This window comes from Lonchura striata, chromosome 1 (assembly GCF_050655825.1).
Source record: "Lonchura striata isolate lonStrDom1 chromosome 1, ASM5065582v1, whole genome shotgun sequence".
In the NCBI taxonomy this organism is placed as follows: Eukaryota; Metazoa; Chordata; class Aves; order Passeriformes; family Estrildidae; genus Lonchura; species Lonchura striata.
In genome coordinates, this window is record NC_140703.1 from 102,061,757 (window position 1) to 102,082,690 (window position 20,934).

General features: G+C 41.6%; 1 protein-coding gene across 1 annotated transcript in view; it reads left to right on the top strand.

Annotated features, from left to right (window-relative positions):
• The window catches only part of GRPR (gastrin releasing peptide receptor), a 35,451-nt gene extending 15,058 nt beyond the window's left edge, over positions 1-20,393 (top strand). Inside the window, exons 2-3 of the mRNA XM_021532349.3 lie at positions 2,907-3,258; positions 5,747-20,393. Coding sequence (XP_021388024.1) covers positions 2,907-3,258; positions 5,747-6,139 — 745 coding nt within the window. The 3' untranslated portion in view covers positions 6,140-20,393. The remainder of the gene's footprint in view (positions 1-2,906; positions 3,259-5,746) is intronic.
• The last annotated feature ends 541 nt before the right edge of the window (positions 20,394-20,934 follow it).

Consider the following 20,934-nt stretch of genomic DNA (forward strand, 5'->3'; position numbering starts at 1 on the left):
CCCACTTAGAAGCCAACCAGGAGGTGCAGCTTTTTCACACCCTGAACACCAGCAACAGGAAAATCCAGTGGTGTCCCAGCCCAAGCACCAGCCTGGAGGGCCAATTCCTCATGTATAGCATCCTCAGGAGCAGCCCCTGCTGCTGCTGTCCAGAGCCTGAGCTGGCATGGGAAAGCAGAGTGCTGAAACACAAACTGGAGAGACCCACTGACACATCAGCAAGACAGCTGGAAATGGGGATTCCTACCAGATCACTACTGATCAGACACACATCAATACTTGGAGACTAACAGACATTACTAGAGATTTCTGCTTGAATTAACCTACCATCAAGGAAGTCATGTAGATAGTCAGCAAAATAAATTTTATTTGATTGTCAGGCTATTAAGAAAGTACCTACCGTGGCTCTGCACCTAAGAACTTATATTTTCAAAATCTGTTTTCTAGTTTTGTTTCCTCTGTTTTAGCTTTCTGTTCTTTCACGCCCATCCTTTGGGTCTACACTGAACCCCTTGCAAGCAAAACCTCTCTCATATCTTCTCTTACATCGGCTGTAGGAGGCTTTAAAAATATTCTAAATGCTTAGTAGTCAGTGCCAGCTTCCTAGACATTTGTAATTATGTTCTGTCCAAATTAAATTGTTTGTATATGCCATCTCTGATTAAAATACACCAGTAACTTGAAATGGAGTAATTTTCTGGCTCTTCCAACTTTGTTAATGTTCATAAAAGTTAAACAGTTTCTCTATATTCTTTAACTTATACATGTTCCTGGAACATAATACTAGAAAATTTTCTCTCAGCTGTGTTTTGTAAGACAACCCCTGAAATAATCATGCTAACATGTCATGTTGATAAGCACACAGTAAACATCTGCAGAAAGACCTTTGAATCAACTAAATTTGCTAATACCTTGATATATTATTAATTTTCTTTTGCATTTCTCTTCTTTAAGATTTACTGAAAACTTTCAGCGAGCTAATGTTTCTGTCAATAATCTATATCTGGTCAATGAGACTATAAATGGAGCTATTTCAACACCACTCCTTTAGTAATCTGCCTAGCACTTCTGTTTTATGACTGCAATAGCCAGAGCATCATATTTGTTTAAGATCTGTGATGTTCTTCGCCTGACTTTATGATCTGGTGCTGGAAGATTGTGCTTTGTGGTATGACACCACTTAATCTACAATTTTCAGAGTGAAAGTTAAAGAGGTGTTAAGCAAGCCTTTAAAATACTATCTGGCCACTGCAGCTGGAAGAAAAAGGGGAGCTGCAGAGCTTGGAGAATAAGTGTTTAAACAGCAAACTACTGAGCATGATGTTTGTAGTACATGAAAGGAAAAGTCCTCTACACAAGATACCTGTATGAAGAAATACCTGCAAATGTCTAGATACAGTCATCATAAAAATAAGTATGCAACTATATATGTAGTTATGTATATATGATTGTACATACAAATAAATATTTGTATGTATTTAAAATCCATTCAAGATATGTAGATACCATGGAGGGAAAGCCGGGTGTGCTGAGCAGGATATTGCATAAAATCAGAAGCTGAATGCATGCTTTCCCTGCAAATAAAGCAATTACCCAGCTAAAACAGTTCAGGACTGATGGACTCCTCTGTCAAATGCTGAGCTTGAGGATAATGCAGGCTATAGCAGGTGGGGACTCAGGGGTGCCCATAGAGCCTGGTTGGTGCTGCTGCATGGGGGGCCCTGCTGTGTGCCCACGCTCGGGCACGGTGCTGTGCTCACTGCCTGCTCCCACCCCAGTGCCCACTGCAGCTGCCTGAAGGAGCCAGGATGCTGGAAGAAGCTTAGAGATGGACTCGAGGAGCTGATGGGATGTACCCTGCATGCCAAAGAGAGCTGGGACCCTCCAGGACCCAGGCACACACCGGTCCCCAGGGAAAAGCGACCAAGGGGAGCAAAGTGCACCATGGGCAGAGGGAGGCAGATCCTGGAAGAAATATCCAAGTTTGTAACTGCTAGAATATGACCCTCCATGCCAATTTGTGAAACCTGTAGATACCCCTTCCTAATTATCTTTTTTTTTCTTCTACTATGTTCTTTAAATGCATATGTGAATTGTGGCTTGCTTGGAGTTCAAATCCTGCCAGAGCAGGGCTCCAGCATATATTAAGCTCTGATGTTTTCCATTCCTCTCATTACACACACCAATTTCAAACAAATTTAATTATTTGATATTCTTGGATTCTAAAGTACAATTTTCTGAAAGGCTGAAATCATGAAAGACAAAATTTCAAATAAAAAAAATGTCTCTATGTATCTAGAATAGTAAGCAATAATGGTATTTTTTTTTCTGCAAGAGACTCAGTTAGCACTTCTGGCTACTTTACCTCAATGCATTGAGTTAGGGAAAACTCTTGCCAACTGCACCACCAAACAGCAATTAAGCAGGCAGCATGCTCTTTGTAGCTTGAGAAAAAATAAGGTTTGCAGGAGACTGCTATACTCACAGCCTGAAAAGTGTGTCAAAATCTCAGCCCAGTTTCATTCAACACTGTTCTGGGGTGTAAGCTGCTGTACACTTTGGAAGAGAAGCCTATGATTGCACTTCCTGTCTTAATGCTGTTTGGACACATATTAATGTCATTAATATTAATTAACATGTTAATGACAGGGAGCCCTGTGTTTTGTTGGGTCAATTACAAATTAAATGAACTCATAATCAATACACATGAAACTGAATGAACTGATGACAGGTGGCTCTGGTTTAAATTGAGAAATCTATTGAAAATATTGAAACAAAAAAATCCAGTCACAAGTAAAGAATTATTTTGTGGTTTTATTTCTGAATAGAAGGGAAAAACAGGAATACTATGTTTGAATGTTGAAGTAAATAAACTATATCCTTTTTTTGTTTGTTTTTTTTTTTAGGTATAAAGCTATAGTAAGGCCAATGGAGATCCAAGCATCACATGCACTGATGAAGATTTGTGTGAGAGCTGCTATAATCTGGATTGTATCCATGTTGCTTGCCATCCCTGAAGCAGTATTTTCAGATCTGCACCCTTTCCATGACAAAGGGACTAATAAAACCTTTATCAGCTGTGCTCCTTACCCTCATTCAGATGGGCTGCATCCCAAAATCCATTCAATGGCATCATTTCTTATATTTTATATTATTCCCCTGTCTGTAATTTCAGTGTATTATTACTTTATTGCTAAGAATTTGATCCGGAGTGCTTACAACATCCCCGTGGAAGGAAATGTGCATGTGAGAAAACAGGTAGAGATTTGACTCTCTTCAAAAATCCACATTCTCTATGAATCTGGGAGGAAAGAGGGAATACAGGGAAATTTACACTGTGACAGACGGTGTCTGTGGTACTGATTTTAATAGATTAGGTGGGGTAAAATAATTAAAATGGATGAAAGAAGCTATAATACAGGGCTAAACAGTTAAAGCATCTCCTCCTCTTTGTAATTTCAGAGACTTTGGTGGCATGGTTACCATGGCAAGCATAGCAGGAGACCATTGCCAAAGCCTGAGAAGGCATTGACTAGGATGCAGGCAAAGGGGCAGAGCAGACAGTGTTTGCAGATTGAAGCAAAGGGGTGGTATGGGAGAAAATCAAAACTTCACGAAGTTGCTTTGTCAGAGAGAGGACCTTGGATGAAGCCTTGTCTGTTTCTAAACAACCTATTTACCTTGACATATTTATCTTATTTGCCTTACCTCTTCTTTTTAACTGAGGTGTGCTTCAGCCTCAGCTAAACTAACACCAGCCATTCGTAGCTGAGCAATTGTCCACTCAATTGCACCCAGCTGACACCTCCACCTTAGACTGACCCAACAAAATCATCTTACACAGCCTTCAGGTGTTATGCTGAAGCAGTAAGGCTGGAAGGGCTCAGGTTTTGCCCATCAAATGATGTGCAATCCCTGAAATCCTTATCCTTTTTCCCTTCTGAATGTGCCTCAATCTTTTCCCCTGCAGGCCATTTCTCTGCTGATTCAATGGCTGTTTTGATTAGTGGCAATAAAGTGCAGTCCTTTCCCCTTTGGTTTTGGGGAGAAAGCTCTTAAAGAAAGCAAAAGGCCAGGCTGGTCTAGCACCCTCTGTCCATCATTCCCGTCCTGCAGTGCATTCAAGTGCTATACATCTCCATCTGAGATAACTGGTATCGATTTCTTTATTGCATTGCTTCCTTTCTTTATAGTGCAGATGTGGCCTCAATAGCCCTATATCAAATTAAGAATACATTTTAAAAGAATATATGGTTTAGCCAAGGAGAGCCCTTTTTCAAAGGATTTAATTTTCAGCCTGCTTGCTGGAGATGTTATCATCTGGTGCATGTCAGTCCTTCCTGAGCTCAATGGCTGATTTTTAGTCAGTGCCATTAAAGGGGCATGAAATAAAGTTCAAATGGGCTTGCCATGTCTCTCCTGCCTGCTTCCTGCTTGCAGCTGTCCTGAGAATAGATTAGCCTGTGTAAGATGCTCAGTTTCTGTTTTACCTGTGGAGCTTGGATGCAGAGTGAGGATGGGGCAGTGTCCTAGGAGCCTGGCCAGGCACTGTGGCAGGAGCAAGGGCAGCAGGGCTGAGGCTAGGAGCAGTTGCAGGCCATTCACATCTTACTTAAGTACAAGAAGTGGGATGCAGCTAATTCCCTAGGAGTGTCTGGGGAGCATTAGTGGGATTACCACAGAGGAGAACATTAGGGAGCCCTAAAATATCAGCAGTGTTACATTTTCCAATCCTTCAAATTCTGGCTGCATAACCTCTCCCAAGGAACAGTGCATTTTAGCAGGTTTTTCTGGGCAACTCTCTGTCCTCTCCTTTTGGGCAACCTCCTTCATGGCTTTTGCATTCATAAGGAAGAGAGATGTGTTTTTCAGTGGCTTTGTTATCTTAATGTACACCACTTATGGGCAAAAGACAAGGTATGGTTTACCTCAGCTCCCCTCAGTTGAGCAATACCTTTGGGTTGACTCCAGGCCTGTAGAAGTAAGTAAAAGGGAAGCATGGCTGGTCTGCATGAAGGTTAGACTTCGTGCTAGCTGGCTTTGTGAAAGCACCTTTCCCTGACAAAGCTCAGACTGTGTGAGAGGTGGTCATCCATCTATTCACCACCTGTAGCTCTCTCCTGGTGGCTCCAGTGCTTTCAGCTGAAGGGTTCACCTTGCTGCCACCTTGGTGTTCCTCCAAGTACAGAATATCCTTTCCCTGTTCCTCCATCTCCTCCAGACTCTGAGTGCTGGACTTGGTCGTAAAGGGCTGTGCAGCTGTTGACAGCACTTTTGTGTACATACACCACATGGCCCCATGGCAGAATGTCCTGCCCGTGAAATATCCCAGACTCCTACACAATAATTAATTATAATAATAGGAATAATAATAAGGTGATTTATTAAAATTACATATGATTGTATACATTATGTGTGGATAACTAATGCATATTGTCCACACTTTTCTTGCCAGAGCTGGGATTTTGCAAAGTGACAAGCCACTTGAATTTTATCTCTAAACAGAAAGGAAAAGAAAGACTACTTCTTATGTAATAAATTCTCAGAATTAATTGTTTATAAGGGAAGGGGGTTGAGGAGAGACAAGGAGAATTCTTGACTGTGTTCACCTGCAGTCCAGATTTCTCTGCTCTGGATGTACCACCTGCCATATGTTAGCTGGAAAGTTGCAGCACTGGCAAAAATAGTCAGCCCCTGGTCGGAGCTAGGAGCAGCAGCTCAGCTGTGTTTCTGTTCCTTCGTGCAGATTGAGTCCCGGAAGCGCCTGGCCAGGACCGTGCTGGTCTTCGTGTGCCTCTTCGCCTTCTGCTGGCTGCCCACTCACATCATCTACTTGTACCGGTCCTACCACTACTCCGAGGTGGACACCTCAGTGCTGCACTTCATCGCCAGCATCTGTGCTCGGATCCTGGCCTTCACTAACTCTTGTGTCAACCCCTTTGCTCTCTACTTGCTCAGCAAGAGCTTTCGGAAGCAGTTCAACAACCAGCTGCCGTGCTGCAGAGCTCGCCTCCTCATCCGCTCCCACAGCATGGCCAGGAGCACCACACGAATGACCTCCCTCAAGAGCACCAACCACTCCCTGGCCACCTTCAGCCTGATCAATGGCAACCACATCTGCCACGAAGGCTGTGTCTAAAGGGCGCGGCCAGGGACATGGGTTGTGAGCGTGGCTGCTGGACTTTGCTCCATGGGCATGGTGAGCGGCGCACACACGCATGCACACGTTCATGCAAGGAGCTGTGGTGTGTTCAGAGAGCTCAGAGGAGCTTGAAGCATCCAACATTTCATCTTTGGGCTGAGGCTGAAGCATCCAGCATTTCACCCTGGACTGAGTCATTGCCAGAGCATCAGATCATTGAGCACCAGCCCACAGGATCTCCCTGGGAAGTGCTGCTGTGCTTTCAATGAGAGCAAAACGAGCTTCTTAAGATCAAATCTTTTTTGGCTCTGCAGAATCTTCATCACTTCCTGCTCAATCCCAAACTTATGAGACTTGCAGCAGTGATAAAGACCATATCAGGTGCACACAATTTGTCAGAACAGTTGCATCCATCACTTCATGGTGTAATGTATTTTGACATAAAAATAAATCCATTTAAATAAGGTAAATACTTTTACAAAGGAGTTCAATGTTGGTCATTTACAGACTTTTCAAGTATTTATTAATGTCCTGAGTACAGTATTAATTCATGGTCTAAAAGACATCAAGGGTTTACTGCGGCGTGTCTGTGGCCCCTTCTGACCTTGCACCACATCAATGTGAAAGCAGTAACGTGAATAAATGTGAGTTGGAATATGTTTACAGCTTTCAACTGTGTGAGCTTTTGCCTTGTGGAAGAAACAGCAGGGCAATTTCCAGGCATTACTGTTTTGTTCTTCCTGTCTTCAAAGGTGTGAGATAGTGAAAGTTCCATCACCTAAGTGGTAAGACAAAATTTGGATCTGGTTTAACTAAGAGCAGGCAATAGCAGAAACTGATGTACAGCTATTTTTCATGTAGCAGTGCTTTGTAAAACACTAGTTTTTCAGCAAAAGCTATCAGCAATTCAAGGTGTGATCTCCAGCCTACATTTTTTCCTACTGTCTTCACAGAAGACTGTGGAGACAGAGAGCCAAAACTGGCTGACAGATTGGAGAAACAGGTCTACTGTAAAGTTTGCCCCAGAACAATTCCTGTGCCAGATACCATCTATTCTGGAGCAGGAGTACAGTGTCCTGCAGATAACAAACTCCTGAAGCGCCTGGGCTGTAAGACACGCAATGAAGCTGCACACCTGATAAATAAAACTGCCAAATGATGCCATAAACCAATCACTGTAGCAAAATATTGGGTTTTTAATGGTCCTTATCCTCTTTGATGACGATCCTTTTCATTACCACACCAAAAGATAAATTAAAGCTGGTAAAACTTTACCTGGGTTTGCTCTGCATTTGTAGAAAAAGTCATGTGTGCGGTGTGAAAGCTCTCAGCCCTGCATCTGCAGCTGCTTTGGGATGCTGGTGGCATCTGCTGTCTCCAAGGATGCAAACAGGCTCTGATGACAAAGGCAGAGGTCTGAAAACTTTGCCTCATTTTCCCTTTTGTGCTCCGGATGGACACGCAGGTACGTGAGTTCAGGAGGGGCCACAGCACTGTGCTGCTAAGGAGGGTGTACATTATGTGTGCATACACTGCCCTGTTCCCCCAGCAGCCCTGGGCACTGCCACCTGGGTGTCAGCCCCTCCTGCAGTCATAAGTGCCCCCACATCACAGTCAGGCTGAAAACTAATGGGATAGGGATATTTTACAGATCAGTCAATTCCTTTGATGGCTGACTGTGTCACTGTGATGTTAATTTAAATTTACTGAGCTATCTGAGGTCCTCCCTTACTAAAATTTTCAGTGCTTTCCCTAATCTTTATTATGAAGCTACATACAGTACCAGAAGCTCAGTCTGCAACAATTTCAGAGAGTTTGGTTGAGTTCTGAGCTGTTTATGACATTTCAAAATGAGAAAAATTTATCCAGCCTAAGGGATTTTTATGAAATATTTTCTTTAGCCTAGTAAGAATTTAATCAAAGGCAAGCAAGAATTACATACTTCAACAGCAAACACACCAGGTGTGCTATACAATGTGTCCTCCTGTTTGGTAACAAACAAGAGATTACTGTTATTCTACAAGAGACTTCAAAACTTTGTGAATTTTTGTTTCTGAGAGAAGGGACTAAAATCTTAAATCATGAAACACAAAAATGAGAAAATCATAAATATGGGGAAAAGAGCACTGTTATAACTCCCTTAGGGCTATGGTGAATCAAGCACCCTGCCTCCCTGAGAAATGCATTGTTTTGAACACAGGAGAGCTATGAAGATTTAGCACTGTAGATTTAAATAAGTGCTATTGATTATATACTTTCCTTCAAACCAGAGCTAGTGACTCTTCCAAGAACAGGAAACGATTATGGCTCTGGTCTGAAAAGTGCTTTCCAGAAATGCAGCTGCAGGTTGTCCATAGTGTCACAGCCTCACTCCTTCATTTGCTCAATACTATCTAGTGATAGACTTGGCACTGCTCGTTGAACTCGATGACCTTAGAGGTCTTTCCAACCTTAATGATTCTGTGATTCTATCATTCCTTTTAAATTTGGTTTTGCATCTTATAGGCTTAAACTTAGGGGGAGCTCCATGTAAAATGCAATCTTTTCATCAGAATCTAAGACACATACCTGTTCTTTTAATATTTAGAAAATTATATCTAGTCTTTTCAAATGAGATGTAAGTTTTCATTAACATTCTTTGATATAATCAGATCCCTGGCTCCCTGTTCAATATCTTTAAGAAAATTTGAAGGGTCTGTGGAAAAAAATACAATGAAAAAAGTTCCTTGCAAGAAGTATTTTGAAACATATTTCACAAACTTGCATTTAGTACCATAACACCATTGAAAAAGCAAACCTGAAGTTGCACTTGTTTCTATTTCATCCTCATATTAAATATATCAATGCAGCAGTTGAGATCAGGGAAGGAAGGAAGATTCAAGAAAGTTTTCTGAAATATGCCAGCATGTAACTGAAATATTTGTAGCTGCAATTTTTAATGTGTGTTTCTCACTCCTTGTCTCATTACCTTGGTTTCAAAAACACGATGTACTTTACACTCTTGCAGCAGCCTGATCCCTTATCTAGGGCTCTCCCGGTGTTTGCTGGCACAGCTGCAGTGCTGATTCTTTGAACCTGGAGCGTTGTCTGCAGCGTTTTGTTTGTTTGGTAGATTTTCAAAGTGCCAAAGATAAAACCCGTGCCCAAGCATAACCCAAGAAATCCTGTGCTCAAGATAAAATCCTGGCAGGCAACTCCAGCACTCAGGTACTGCCCAGTCCTGGGAGGCTTTGCAGTCCCTGGCTGTGACCCTGGGGTGGCTGTCCACCCTCCTTTCAGCTCTCTCCATCAGCACTGGAAGCATTGCAGTAGTGATTCAGACCATGTTTTTTAAGGAATGCTACGTTTCAATGCCCCTGAAATGCCTGGCTCCTGGGAGACTGAGGAATTTTCCACACTGGGTCCACGTCTAAAAGTGGACAGGTGAAATTCCCTTTGAACCAGGCAGCCCTTGGGTTCAGTCTGCCCTGTCCTGTGTGGCACATGGCAGTTGTGTCATTATCTACAGGCTGGGCGTGTGGGTCAGGATGTGTGTGTGACACAGTGGGGCACTACTGCTGTTCCCCCAGCACAGCTCTGCTTTCCTCCTGGGTCACAAGTGCTACCAGGAAGAGAATCACTAAAAAAATATGTGGCTGTCATTTCCTGAATTGGTGTGAAATGCAAAAGTAACATTAAACAGGTACAGACCCAGTGTCTGAAGAGGGACTACACTGAAGCTGGGCAGGTACTCTTCATCAGGAACTGTAGTGATAGGACAGGGAGCAATGGGTACAGACTGAAAAAGGGGAAAATTAGGTTTAGACATACAGAAGAAAAGATTTACTTAGAGTAGTGAGGCACTGGAAGAGGATGTCCAAAGAAGTTTGAATACCCTACTCCTGGAAGTGTTCAAGGCCAGGCTGGATGGGCCTCTGAGCAACCTGGTCTCGAGGAAGGTGTCCAGACCCTGGAGACAGGGGTTGGAACTAGATGGTCTTTATGGTTCCTTCCAAACAAAACCATTTTTTGGTTGTATATTGAGTTATGTTCATGCTTGTATTGAGTTATGTCCCTGCTTGCTCAAGAGAAATTAAATAGGATAACACATTGTTCTTCATTAGGAATTAATTTTTCTTCTGAAATTCCTGAATTCCCTTCCTGAACCTGGTGGGAGATGAAGATGCCAAGTAAATCAGAGCTTTCAGCTGTTCTTGCTCTAGTTTAGGATTATTCTGTGCAATTTGGCTCTAAAACTATTTATTCTAGGTTTGAAAAATCACCACAAAGGACCAAAAAGTATAGAAACTTGCTAATACTGACACCAGATAAACAATTCAGATTCCTTACCTCTGTTTACAAGCAACATTTTTCTTTCAGTATTTCCAAATATTGCCTTTTAGAATATGTTTAAATATGAAAAATCAAAGGTGTATGATTCTGCTGCATGACAACAATAGGTGCAAGCAAGCAAAAATATCAGATAGGGGAAAGGAAGAGTTTTACTTTTAAAGGCAAATATTTATTTATGAAAATATTTATTGAACTCAAAGAGTTATTTTTTTAAATCCACCAAATTCTACAAAAGGTAATGACTTTTTCTTTGTTTTAAATAATGAACAAGAATTCAAAGCATCTCTATTCACCTAACAAGAAAACAGGAAACCTGTTACTGATATGTGTAATCCTGATTCTCCCAATTAGCTTGATTTATGTAGAATGAATGTTGCAGTTAAAACCCAGAAAGATTATACTTTTATGCATGGTTTGGCAGAAATAATACACTTTCTTCCTCATTTTTCTAACAAAATACATTTTTTTTACAGCAGAAAACCATCTGTGTGTATTCAGTTGGGGGGAAAATCCCTGTCTTTCAGCCTTCTTTAAAGGCAAGAAGCTCAGTGCTTATCTGAGCAGTGAGCACTCCCCTGAATGCTAACTGCTCATTGTTAGTGCTGGGCCATGATAACAGGGTAGTTTATCCTCCCCATCCTAGGAAACCACAGCAGGTGATGGGCCTCTATCATTCACCATAAATTATTAGAGATTACTGATATTGCCCTTTCCAAGACACAGATGGCAGCAGCTCAAAGATGCACGGAAATATTTAGATGGCATTGTTCAAACCTGAAAGTTTTGTACACTTTACTGAAATATTTGTGCTACCCTCACTTAATTGTTTTTTTATTATTATTTTTTATGACACCATCTTTATATATGATACCATCTTTTAACCCTGAAAATCACGGATGGAAGATAACTGATTTTAGCTGACTTGGGTCTTCTGTAAATTGGTATTTATTTAGGAACAGACAAGTTGTTGTAAGGCTATAACACGTATTTTAGCATGGGTAGCTAAAATAGACATCACTCCCAGGTGAGTTCAGCCAGCCTGCAGGGGCCCAGCAGATGAGCTGGTCAAGCTGCTGTTCCTGCAGCGCTCTCTGGCACAGGGTGTTTCTTGCAGGGATTGCACATCTCACATGCACCTCTGCAGCCAGAGCCTCTCCAGAGCCAGCAGCCCCGGGCCAGCCTGGTCCTCACACACTCCTGGTCAGAGCACCTCGCCCTGACCCCTCTCTCCTCCCAGAAGGGCTGCAGGGTTCCACCCCTGCCATCCACAGCCTCCTCCTGCCCCCCTGAAAGAGGCACTCCACATCTCCAAATCATGCTTCAGGCACCCCAGGTGCTGTTACTTGGGCACAGGCTTCAGATCTCCTATAACTTATTTCTCCACTGTAAGTAGCTTCCCTAGGAAGCCTGAAGTTTACCTGACCAGGCCACCTGGAAAGGCTCAGTACCTTGAAATTGGTGGAGGTTCACTTAACCCATGAGTCCTCACACAGGCAGGGCAGCTGTGCAGGTCATGCCACGAAAGGGATGAAAGAGTTCTCCTTGGAAAGAGTCCCCCCATTGGAAAGTCCCTCACTGCTGGCCAACTGGATTAATATTATGTCTTTATTACTTCATAATAATTGAGCACAGCAATTGTAAAATCTTTAAAGAATAGAGAGTGAATAACATTCTGCTTAATGGTAAGATTATCAATGGAGACTATGTCTCATTTTATATTAAAATCACATCTAAAAGTAATTTTATAAGTGCCTAATTGCTTGTTTATGGAAATAGCTACTTCAAATGATTTCTGTGATTAGCTTGACTGTTTCACTGTAAGTGGATATGAATTAAAGAGAATCAATCCTAGAATTCTTTTGAAATAAAAGATTGAATCTGTCTTAATGTAAATTAATTACACTTACTGGCAAAATGCCTGCCTTATGCTGAACATCTCTTTGTAAGTGCTACTCTGTGTTTTCCAGGCAAGTCAGGTCCACCCAGTGTATTGCTTTGAAGTGAATGGATCTGGGCTTTGTGTCAGCACTTCCAGCTGCAGTCAGACAGTGTATTATCCACACAAACATCACTCTGCAGCTGGGTTTAGTGGGGGTGGATTTGACATCAGGCTCTGCACTTTGGCAGAGAAGGAAGACTATAACACCTGAACATTGAGCAAGTTTGCTTGTCCAAAGCATTTCAAAGGGTTAAAAGAAATTATTAAAAAAAAAAAAAAAAAAAAAAAAAAAAAAAAGGTGGTTTCTGTGTTTTCTATCTGTGTTTTATGATTGCCTAAACCCAAATCAAAGCAGGTACAAATGGCCCTGGAGGTCAGCAAAAAAGCTGAGCATAGTTCCAAAGGTGTGGGGTGCCACTCTCCTGCCTATAGCACTGATAAAAGCAGGCACCCAGCACTGCTGAGCATCCACCTTGTCCTCACCATCCATGGAGATGGACAGGCACATCCAGTGCACATGGTACCCCCTGTTTTAGACACTTCCCTTTGCATGAGACCCAGGCCCCATTTCCCATCTCCCAGACCGACTCTAGCATGGGCTGAATGCCTGACTCTTAAATGGCTGATGTCTGTCCAGCTAAGTCCCAGCACACTGACCTGAGTCTCTCTGCCCAGGGCCCCTCTCTGTCCAGCCCTGTCTCCTTGCTGGCCAGCAGAAGGATGTACCTGATTCCTCATTATTCTATTCCTACCAGCTGCTGCCCTGTCACCACCATCTCATGTCACCTTAGGCTGGCTCTTAGGTTTAACAAGGAGAAGGGGTCTTTTACTCCCCATAAGTCACCTTAATGAGGCATATAGGAGACCTCTTCAGATGGTGGCTCAGGTCTTTGCTCATTTGTCCCTCTGGGGTTGTCAAATTCCTTACTGGCATGATAAGGTGAATTGGCTGTTAAAACACTCTCAAGGGCCACAGGGACCCTGTGGGACCAGTTTAGGCAGCTTGCTCAAGCTCTGTTAGACCAGAAGTCTAACTTACAGCCTGTCCCCCCTGTGCCATCTGGTTATTCATGTAGCAAACCGAATAGGGAGGAATAGTCAGAGTAAAAATGTCTTATTGCCACAGATACACTCAGAAGAAGGTAATAGCAAATCCAGAAAATTCTCAAGACAATCTCATGCCTACAGTACTTACACTTGTGCTATCTATGCCAGAGGCTGAAGGTAAAGAGCAAGAGAAATGGTCCTTGATCTGATACACACTCAGATGTGCCATGAAAGGGACAATCTGTAGGAAAAAAACCCATAATTTATTGATGACCAAAAGGAAACTTGGGAAAAGCGGGTGTGTTTCTCCCTGTAAGTGCAGTGTGGCATTTCACAGAAGAGGCAAGCTGCACAATATCATCTGAGTGACAGAGTATAGGTTGAAAAACACTCTTAATTTTATGCCCTCTCTCAGCAGTTAGCAGTCTCCAGGCAGAACTCACCTCTGCCCAAGAAGTGGAGCCCTTTGAGGGAGTGGTGAGCACTAAACTCCAGGAGGGCATTTCAAGTTCGGTTGTTTGTTCCAGTAGGAAAAATCATTGAGCACTTCTAAACATTCTGAATGTGCATTCAGGACCAGTTGCTGGCAATCTAGAACAAGCCAGGAATCGATTCAGGAAGGGTGGCAAACCATTACCATGATATGCACTTAAAAATATCTTAAAGAGACCACACGGTATTTGCTTTTTATAAAAATTAGAACAGCAGGATGAGACGTCACAGCTTTATTAGCAGTGCACTCTGAGGACAGCAGAAGACACAGCCCACTTCATTTCTGCTTCCAAGTGCATGGATACAAAAGCTTAGTTACAAACTACAAGACTCTGCATATTTCATAAAATGTGTATAAATTTGGTATCTCCTATGAATATTATTTATTGCTTTGTAAAGTAATGTATGTATGCATTCAGCCATGTGTATAGAATGTAAATATCTTGTATTGCTGTGCACAGAGACAGCGCAGTTTATTTCATCTGAAACATACTTTGCTTTCCTTTTCCACAGGCTGTATAATCTGCTATGAAAAACAGTGAAAAATAATTTCCCTATTAAAAGAAAATTTGCATTAATGTCAATATCTCAGCTCTCTTGAAATAGCATTTAGAAGGAAATTTAGAAGAAAAAAGGTCAGAAAGTGAAAACGTGCTGCAATTCGGATTTTTTTTTCTGTGACTTTGATGTATTTTCTAATTTCATGCACTATGCTTTTAAAATTGCTCATGAATGGCCTCTACATAAATGGACTCAGTTGCAGACTGTCAAATGTGAGTATTGAATTGCACAAAACTTACAGCTAATAAAGCATGACAGACAAAATAGATGACATCTGTTGCTTCTTAGTTAGAAGAAAACCCACAAGTTTGATAAGCATTTTTATCCACTTGCTTTTGTGTCAATTTTCAAGTATTAGAAAGGGTTATCTTCCAGTGACCAGACGAGACCAGAGGCTATGCCACCAAAAATCCCACAGAGAACCTCATCCCAGGTCCAGTTTGCTCCCATAGACAACACTGGAATGGCAATAGGTGTGCAAACCCAAAGAGTTTGGCAGAGGTTTTTGAAACGTGTATTACTCCCATTTCTGCCACCACTGACCTGCAGCACCAGGGGCTGTGGAAGGAGCAGGGGAGGGAGGAGGTCACAGACAGAGCAATGAAAAGCTGCAATCAGCATGGCCTGTAAAAACAAAGGGCTCACAGCAATTGTATTAGAATAATTGGATACACCTAACAGTTATTGGCTGTGAAACTCAGCTGCACAAGCTTGATTAATTAATGGAAAAATACAGAGGCATGCTGTGAAAGCTCTCCTGTGATATGTTGGCTCATGTGGTCTTTGTGTCTGGCTCACTGGAAAGAAACTGTGAGTGACCTTTGTTCAACATCCATACCACTTTGGGCATTTGTTACAGAACAGTTTTGGCTCTCCAAGAATCAACTGCAGCTCACAATTGAAAGAGATGTTGCTTTTGTGGAAAGTTATTGTACTTGTGGTCATCAATCCAATCCACCTAGTCTGTGGCTCTTTTCCATCCTCATTACAAACATTGTGGGCTGGATGCAGATGTAGGAATGTAGGAGAGCTGCAGGAGGCAAAATGTCACACTAACTTCAATTTCTTCTTCTTGGCATTGTTTGATTCAGATTCATAATGCAGCTCACACTTTGTTATATCTTTAACTTTCTATTAATAATATTATTTAAAGCGTAAACAGTATAGACAACTAATGAAAGACTGTTTATTGGAAAGGTTTTATTTACATATTTATGCCATCCCTCATTTAAAACTTCAATTTCTTCTTCTATCCTGTTGGCTACAGTTCTCTTATATACTACTATACAAAACTACTTCTTATATTGCATTATCTTGCAAGTGATCTGTGTATTATAATATTAAATACTATGAAATAATCTGAATACTGTATTTGAGTAGGTATTTTTCAGAGATTACATGTATCAAAACAGACTTTTCACTGTGCATTTAGCATGAAAAGGTATGGAGTACAGTAATATCACATTAGTTTAATTTCTTTTTAATGTAGCACTTTGCACATTAGTGGAAGATCCCTGATACTCACTGGAAAACCTATAGAGAAAAGTGTTGCAAGACATCTCCTAGCACTGCATGCAATGAAGTTCCCAGAGACTGCAAATTCTACAAGTCTGCAGTCTGGTTTCTTTCTGCTCAGGCAGACAAGGCTAGTACGAGTTGTGCTGGCACATCAGCAATCTCATGACTTGAACACACGAACAAGAAAAGAAATCCTCTGGGCAACCTGTTCCAGCGTCTCACAGTAATGAAGAATTTGTTCCTGACATCTCATTTAAACCTGTGCTTTTTCAGGGTGAAGCCATTCCCCTTTGTCCTAGAACTACAGGCCACTGTAAAAAGTCCAGCTCTCATTTCAGCTGCTTTGGGTGCTGCAGGGCTCACAGCAGGTCTCCCCAGAGCCTTCTCCTCTCCACGCTAAACAGCCCCAACTCTCTCAGGCTGTCCTCGTAGGAGAGGTGTCCAGCCCTTTGTCCTTCTCAAGCTGGATCCCCAGAGCTGGCTGCAGAACTCCAGGTGAGGTCTCATGAGAGCAGAATTGAGGGAATGGATCCCTTCCCTCAACACCACTCCTGAGGCAGCTGAGGATGCTTTGGCTTCCAGGGCTGTGAGCACACATTGCTGGGTCATGTCCAGCTCCTTGTCTACCAACACCCACAATTCTTAGAACAGCTTTGTCATACAATACAAAGAATGGTAGAAAGAGTCACCTTATGCTGCCTGACATTACTTTCAGATGGCAGAAATGTTCTGGAGCAGAAGTATGCTTCTCTTTGTTTCTGCTGCATCTCGTCCAATGTTGACATTAATTACCAGTTTACATTGTATTTCTATTTGCATGGGAGACCTTGGAAACTCTCTACTGGAAAAATACACGTCTTTGCTGTTTCATACCATCAGACTTAGGGATTTATTAAGACACTTATTAAGAAAATATGTCAAGTCTCTTACCTAATAGTTTTATTAAGTTTGGGTTTATTAACTTTACTGGGTTTTATTACGTTTTCTGCCACTGGCTTAAAGGACACCCTTACCAGGAAATTAAGTTAATGAAGCTTCTATTTCCATATTATACTTATATTAGGAATATTATGTGCACCCTCATTCAGAGCTGGTCAAGTGTAAATAAGGATATCTTTACTGGGAGTTACTCTAGGGTCCCTCAGGCCACTTAATTCAGTTTCATCAATATGATTGAGAACTGATTCTTAAGCTTTCTTGTGTAACCTCAGCTTCTTGCTAATCCTCCTGGAACAGAGATTATTGGCCTTTGATTAAGGTAGATTATTCATTTTTTTATGATAATTTTTAATTTATTTGTAGTAACCATACTTGAATTTGTTACGCTTCAGGAGACACTCCAGTAAACTTGTGAGCGCAGTTTCCATGTAATAAGGGAACAGATCTGATAAGTTGCTACACCTTCACACAAACACAACAGACCTTAGAACAGGCTCTGAAATTCAAGTGAAAGCAGAGGATCTAGAAACACATTCTCTTGCACTGAAAACTGAAATAAAGCATATGGTATTGGGGGAAACTAATTTTTGCTGAGAGAAAAATGTGCTCTCCCTGCTGTCTCACCAGCCCAGGATAATTTTCTGCAATGACACTCTCCAAAGTCTACCCAGTAGATCTTTTCCAGGAACAAGAGGTGCAGGAAGGACCAAATGAAATATCACTACATCTGAGTTGTGCTGTTTCATCCATTGAGGAACTTGAATGAAATATTTCGGATGTTGGAGATGTCAAATAAAGTGTTACCTGCAGCACTGGCTTCTTTGCAGATTTTTCTAGATTCCATGTGAAAATAAGGCTTCAAAGAAAACAGCAAAGATGGATGGGACAAGCCTTCTCAAGCAATGCAAGATGTTTTTTGGATAAAATTAGGCCAAGTTACTGTACCTGGTGAAAGAGTGGAAAGTGATGGAGATATCTAAGAGAAAGGCTGAAGTTTTAAAAAGTGACTCGCCCTACAGGCTAGCATCACTTTCAGTGAAGGAAACAGATTTATCCTACTCTTTTTGAAGATCAAAACATCAGGACACTTCTCCAAACATTACAGATTCTGCTATTACCGCTAGCATGGGCACTGCAGAGAGCTAGATTCTCACCTAGACTAGGCTGAACCCTGTTCATTGAAAAGAGGCAATCACACTGATTTCATTCCTGCTAAACACTTAAGCCATTTTTATTACATTATTTTAAAGAGTATAATTGTTATGCTGAATTTTCCTAAGAGCACAGGATCAGTTTTCCACCTGAACATAGGCATTAGCAGCATATGAAAGATGTCAAGGTGAGTGTAATCATAATTTCCAGAAAAAGTAAAGGCACATGGGTACAGACAAAATAATGACTCTTTGCTTTTAGATTTTGCTTGTCACTGCAGTGAATTTTATAATTAAACTAAATGTAGTATAGAAAAAAATGCAAACACCAGAAAAAAAAATCTGTGTTTTCATAGGCAGCATTGCCATTAGAGCTACATCTCCACAGGTATCAGGGAAACAAAAAGATAATATTATTTTCATGCTTCTAGATGAGTTGTAGGAAACCTTGACAGCTCCTTTATAAAGTAGTCCTTTTGATTAAGCATTTATCAGTGTTGTCAGTCAGTTTAAACTATAATGCCAATGACAAGTTCATCTTCTCCCTGTGTGCTGCAATGATTATGAGCTGGACACACAACAGAACACAGAACACTCCTACCTTGCATTGAGGCTGGATGGTCCATTGGCTTCAAAGAGGCTGTGAGAATCTGTTGGACTCTAATTACTGAAAGATACAGGGGTTAGGTGTTGGTTTGGGTTGACTATGGCCTTCTGCACCTTCCAAAGTGGAGAAACAGGCCTGTCTTCAACACTGGAGAGGCACATGAGTGTGTGCCTTCTCCTGGCTGTATATGAATGGTCCTTGCCTGCTGATGGTTATTCTTGTGTTTTTCTGGCACGGATGTGTGGGTTTAGAGATGCTTTAGAAAAAAAGGTTTCTCAAAATGGGATTTTTAATTGTCATTTTAGCCATGTATGGGATGAGTCATTCCTGTGATAAGTGTTAATGGTAAATTCTCCCCTTAAAGGGAATATTCTCAGCCACAGATATTTGTTTCAAACCATCCTTAGTTCATCCTGAGGCAGCTCCCATTTGAAGTCACAGATTCCCACTGAAGTCCTTTCTAATCTTTGGGAAAAAATGGCACCAAGGCTGAAGAATCAGATTGACACTTCTTTTCAACATTGCTTTGGTGAACACATGTCCCTGATAGCACTTAAAGGGCAGGGGAGCAGCATTCAGGCTTGACAGGGTGCAAGTCTATCAGCTGTACAGGTTATTGCAACTGTGAATTTCTACCCTTTTCTACTGTCTAATCCCAGTATTCTACACAAAGTCGGGGTCTTTGAAACACTTCCATGTAAGTATGGCAATTATTTTGACTCCCAGTCTGCCTACAGCTGCTGGTGGCATACCTGCCTTGCATGTCAGTTTTTGTAAGCCAAACAGGAAACTCTAGTTGAGCTGAGAGATTCAAGGGCATCTTTCAGTGGAGACATGTTTGTATTTGAGATTAATAGTGCCCTGCATAAAATCATGACTTAGTGCTTATGCCATGGAAATTTCAATTCCCATGATAATCCAATCTTCTTCAAACCTAGTTAAGAGATGCCTTATTATAGCTCTTGAAGTAAATGACAAAGCCTGAAATTCCCATTAGATTAATTAACATTTTGAAGGCACTCTCCTTTGACACTTTTTGAGAGCCCAGGACAAGAAATAAATTTCATCATGACACCCACTCTGGTACCGCCTTCCAAAATGCCCAAACCTTTCAGGATAGCTCATCACTCATGTGCAATGAATGAAATGTTTATTAGATGCTCTGCATCTGTCCCCCTGGCTTTGCAGAATGTTTTCTTGAATGTCTCTAGACACAAATTCTATTACTATTTTTAAACTGCCTTTCAGAACTTGTTAATTTTCTGTATTCTTCAGTAGTTCTGTGAGTTTCTCTGCTCTCCTGTAAGATTTAGTATCATAGGTATCATAATTTCTTCTTAAATATAAGGTTTAATCTGTACTTTAATATAATTCTTATTATCAGCAGGAAATTAGGATAGCATCCAGGCAATTTGCAGAAAACTAGGAAATGAGAAAGAGAAGTGAGCAAGAAGCCTTCAATAAGTGTATGACTGCAAGATAAATATTTTGGGAATTTATTGCTTATCTTGATTATTTGCCATATTGGTATCTCTGGAGCTTCTGGAAAGAAGTGAGAGAAAAATCTGTTTGCTATGGTTTTGGCTGGGAATTAGTTAATTTACTTCAGCTGGCATGGGGCTATTGTGCTGAAAACAGTGCTGAAAACACAGGATGTTTAGAAGAGGGAGGAGAGAAGGAGGAAGGAAGGAAGGAAGGAAGGAAGGAAGGAAGGAAGGAAGGAAGGAAGGAAGGAAGGAAGGAAGGAAGGAAGGAAGGAAGGAAGGAAGGAAGGAAGGAAGGAAGGAAGGAAGGAAGGAAGGATGGATGGATGGATGGATGGATGGATGGATGGATGGATGGATGGATCACAGCTCTAGCTTTGATCCAGCTGAAGGGGTGTCCTAGGATGTGTGCACACAGGCTTAGCAGGCATACCTGTTTATAAGTAAGCTTTCCCCATCCCGGAGCTAAGTTTCTTGCTTTCTATCCAAATTAGTTATCACACACACTTTATTCTTCTAGACCTTGCTGGAAATGGGCCAGAGGGCTTCAGGGATCTTTGGTGGTATTTCTTGCAGATGGCAGAACACCCATTTGCCCATGGAAATTGGCTGCATGGGGCTGAGCTGCCAGCTGGGGGTAAACCAGGAGACAAATCTTGCTGTCATTCAGAGTGATCTGCAAGAGCTGGAAGGATAGACGCAACTTCTCACTCTTGTGATAT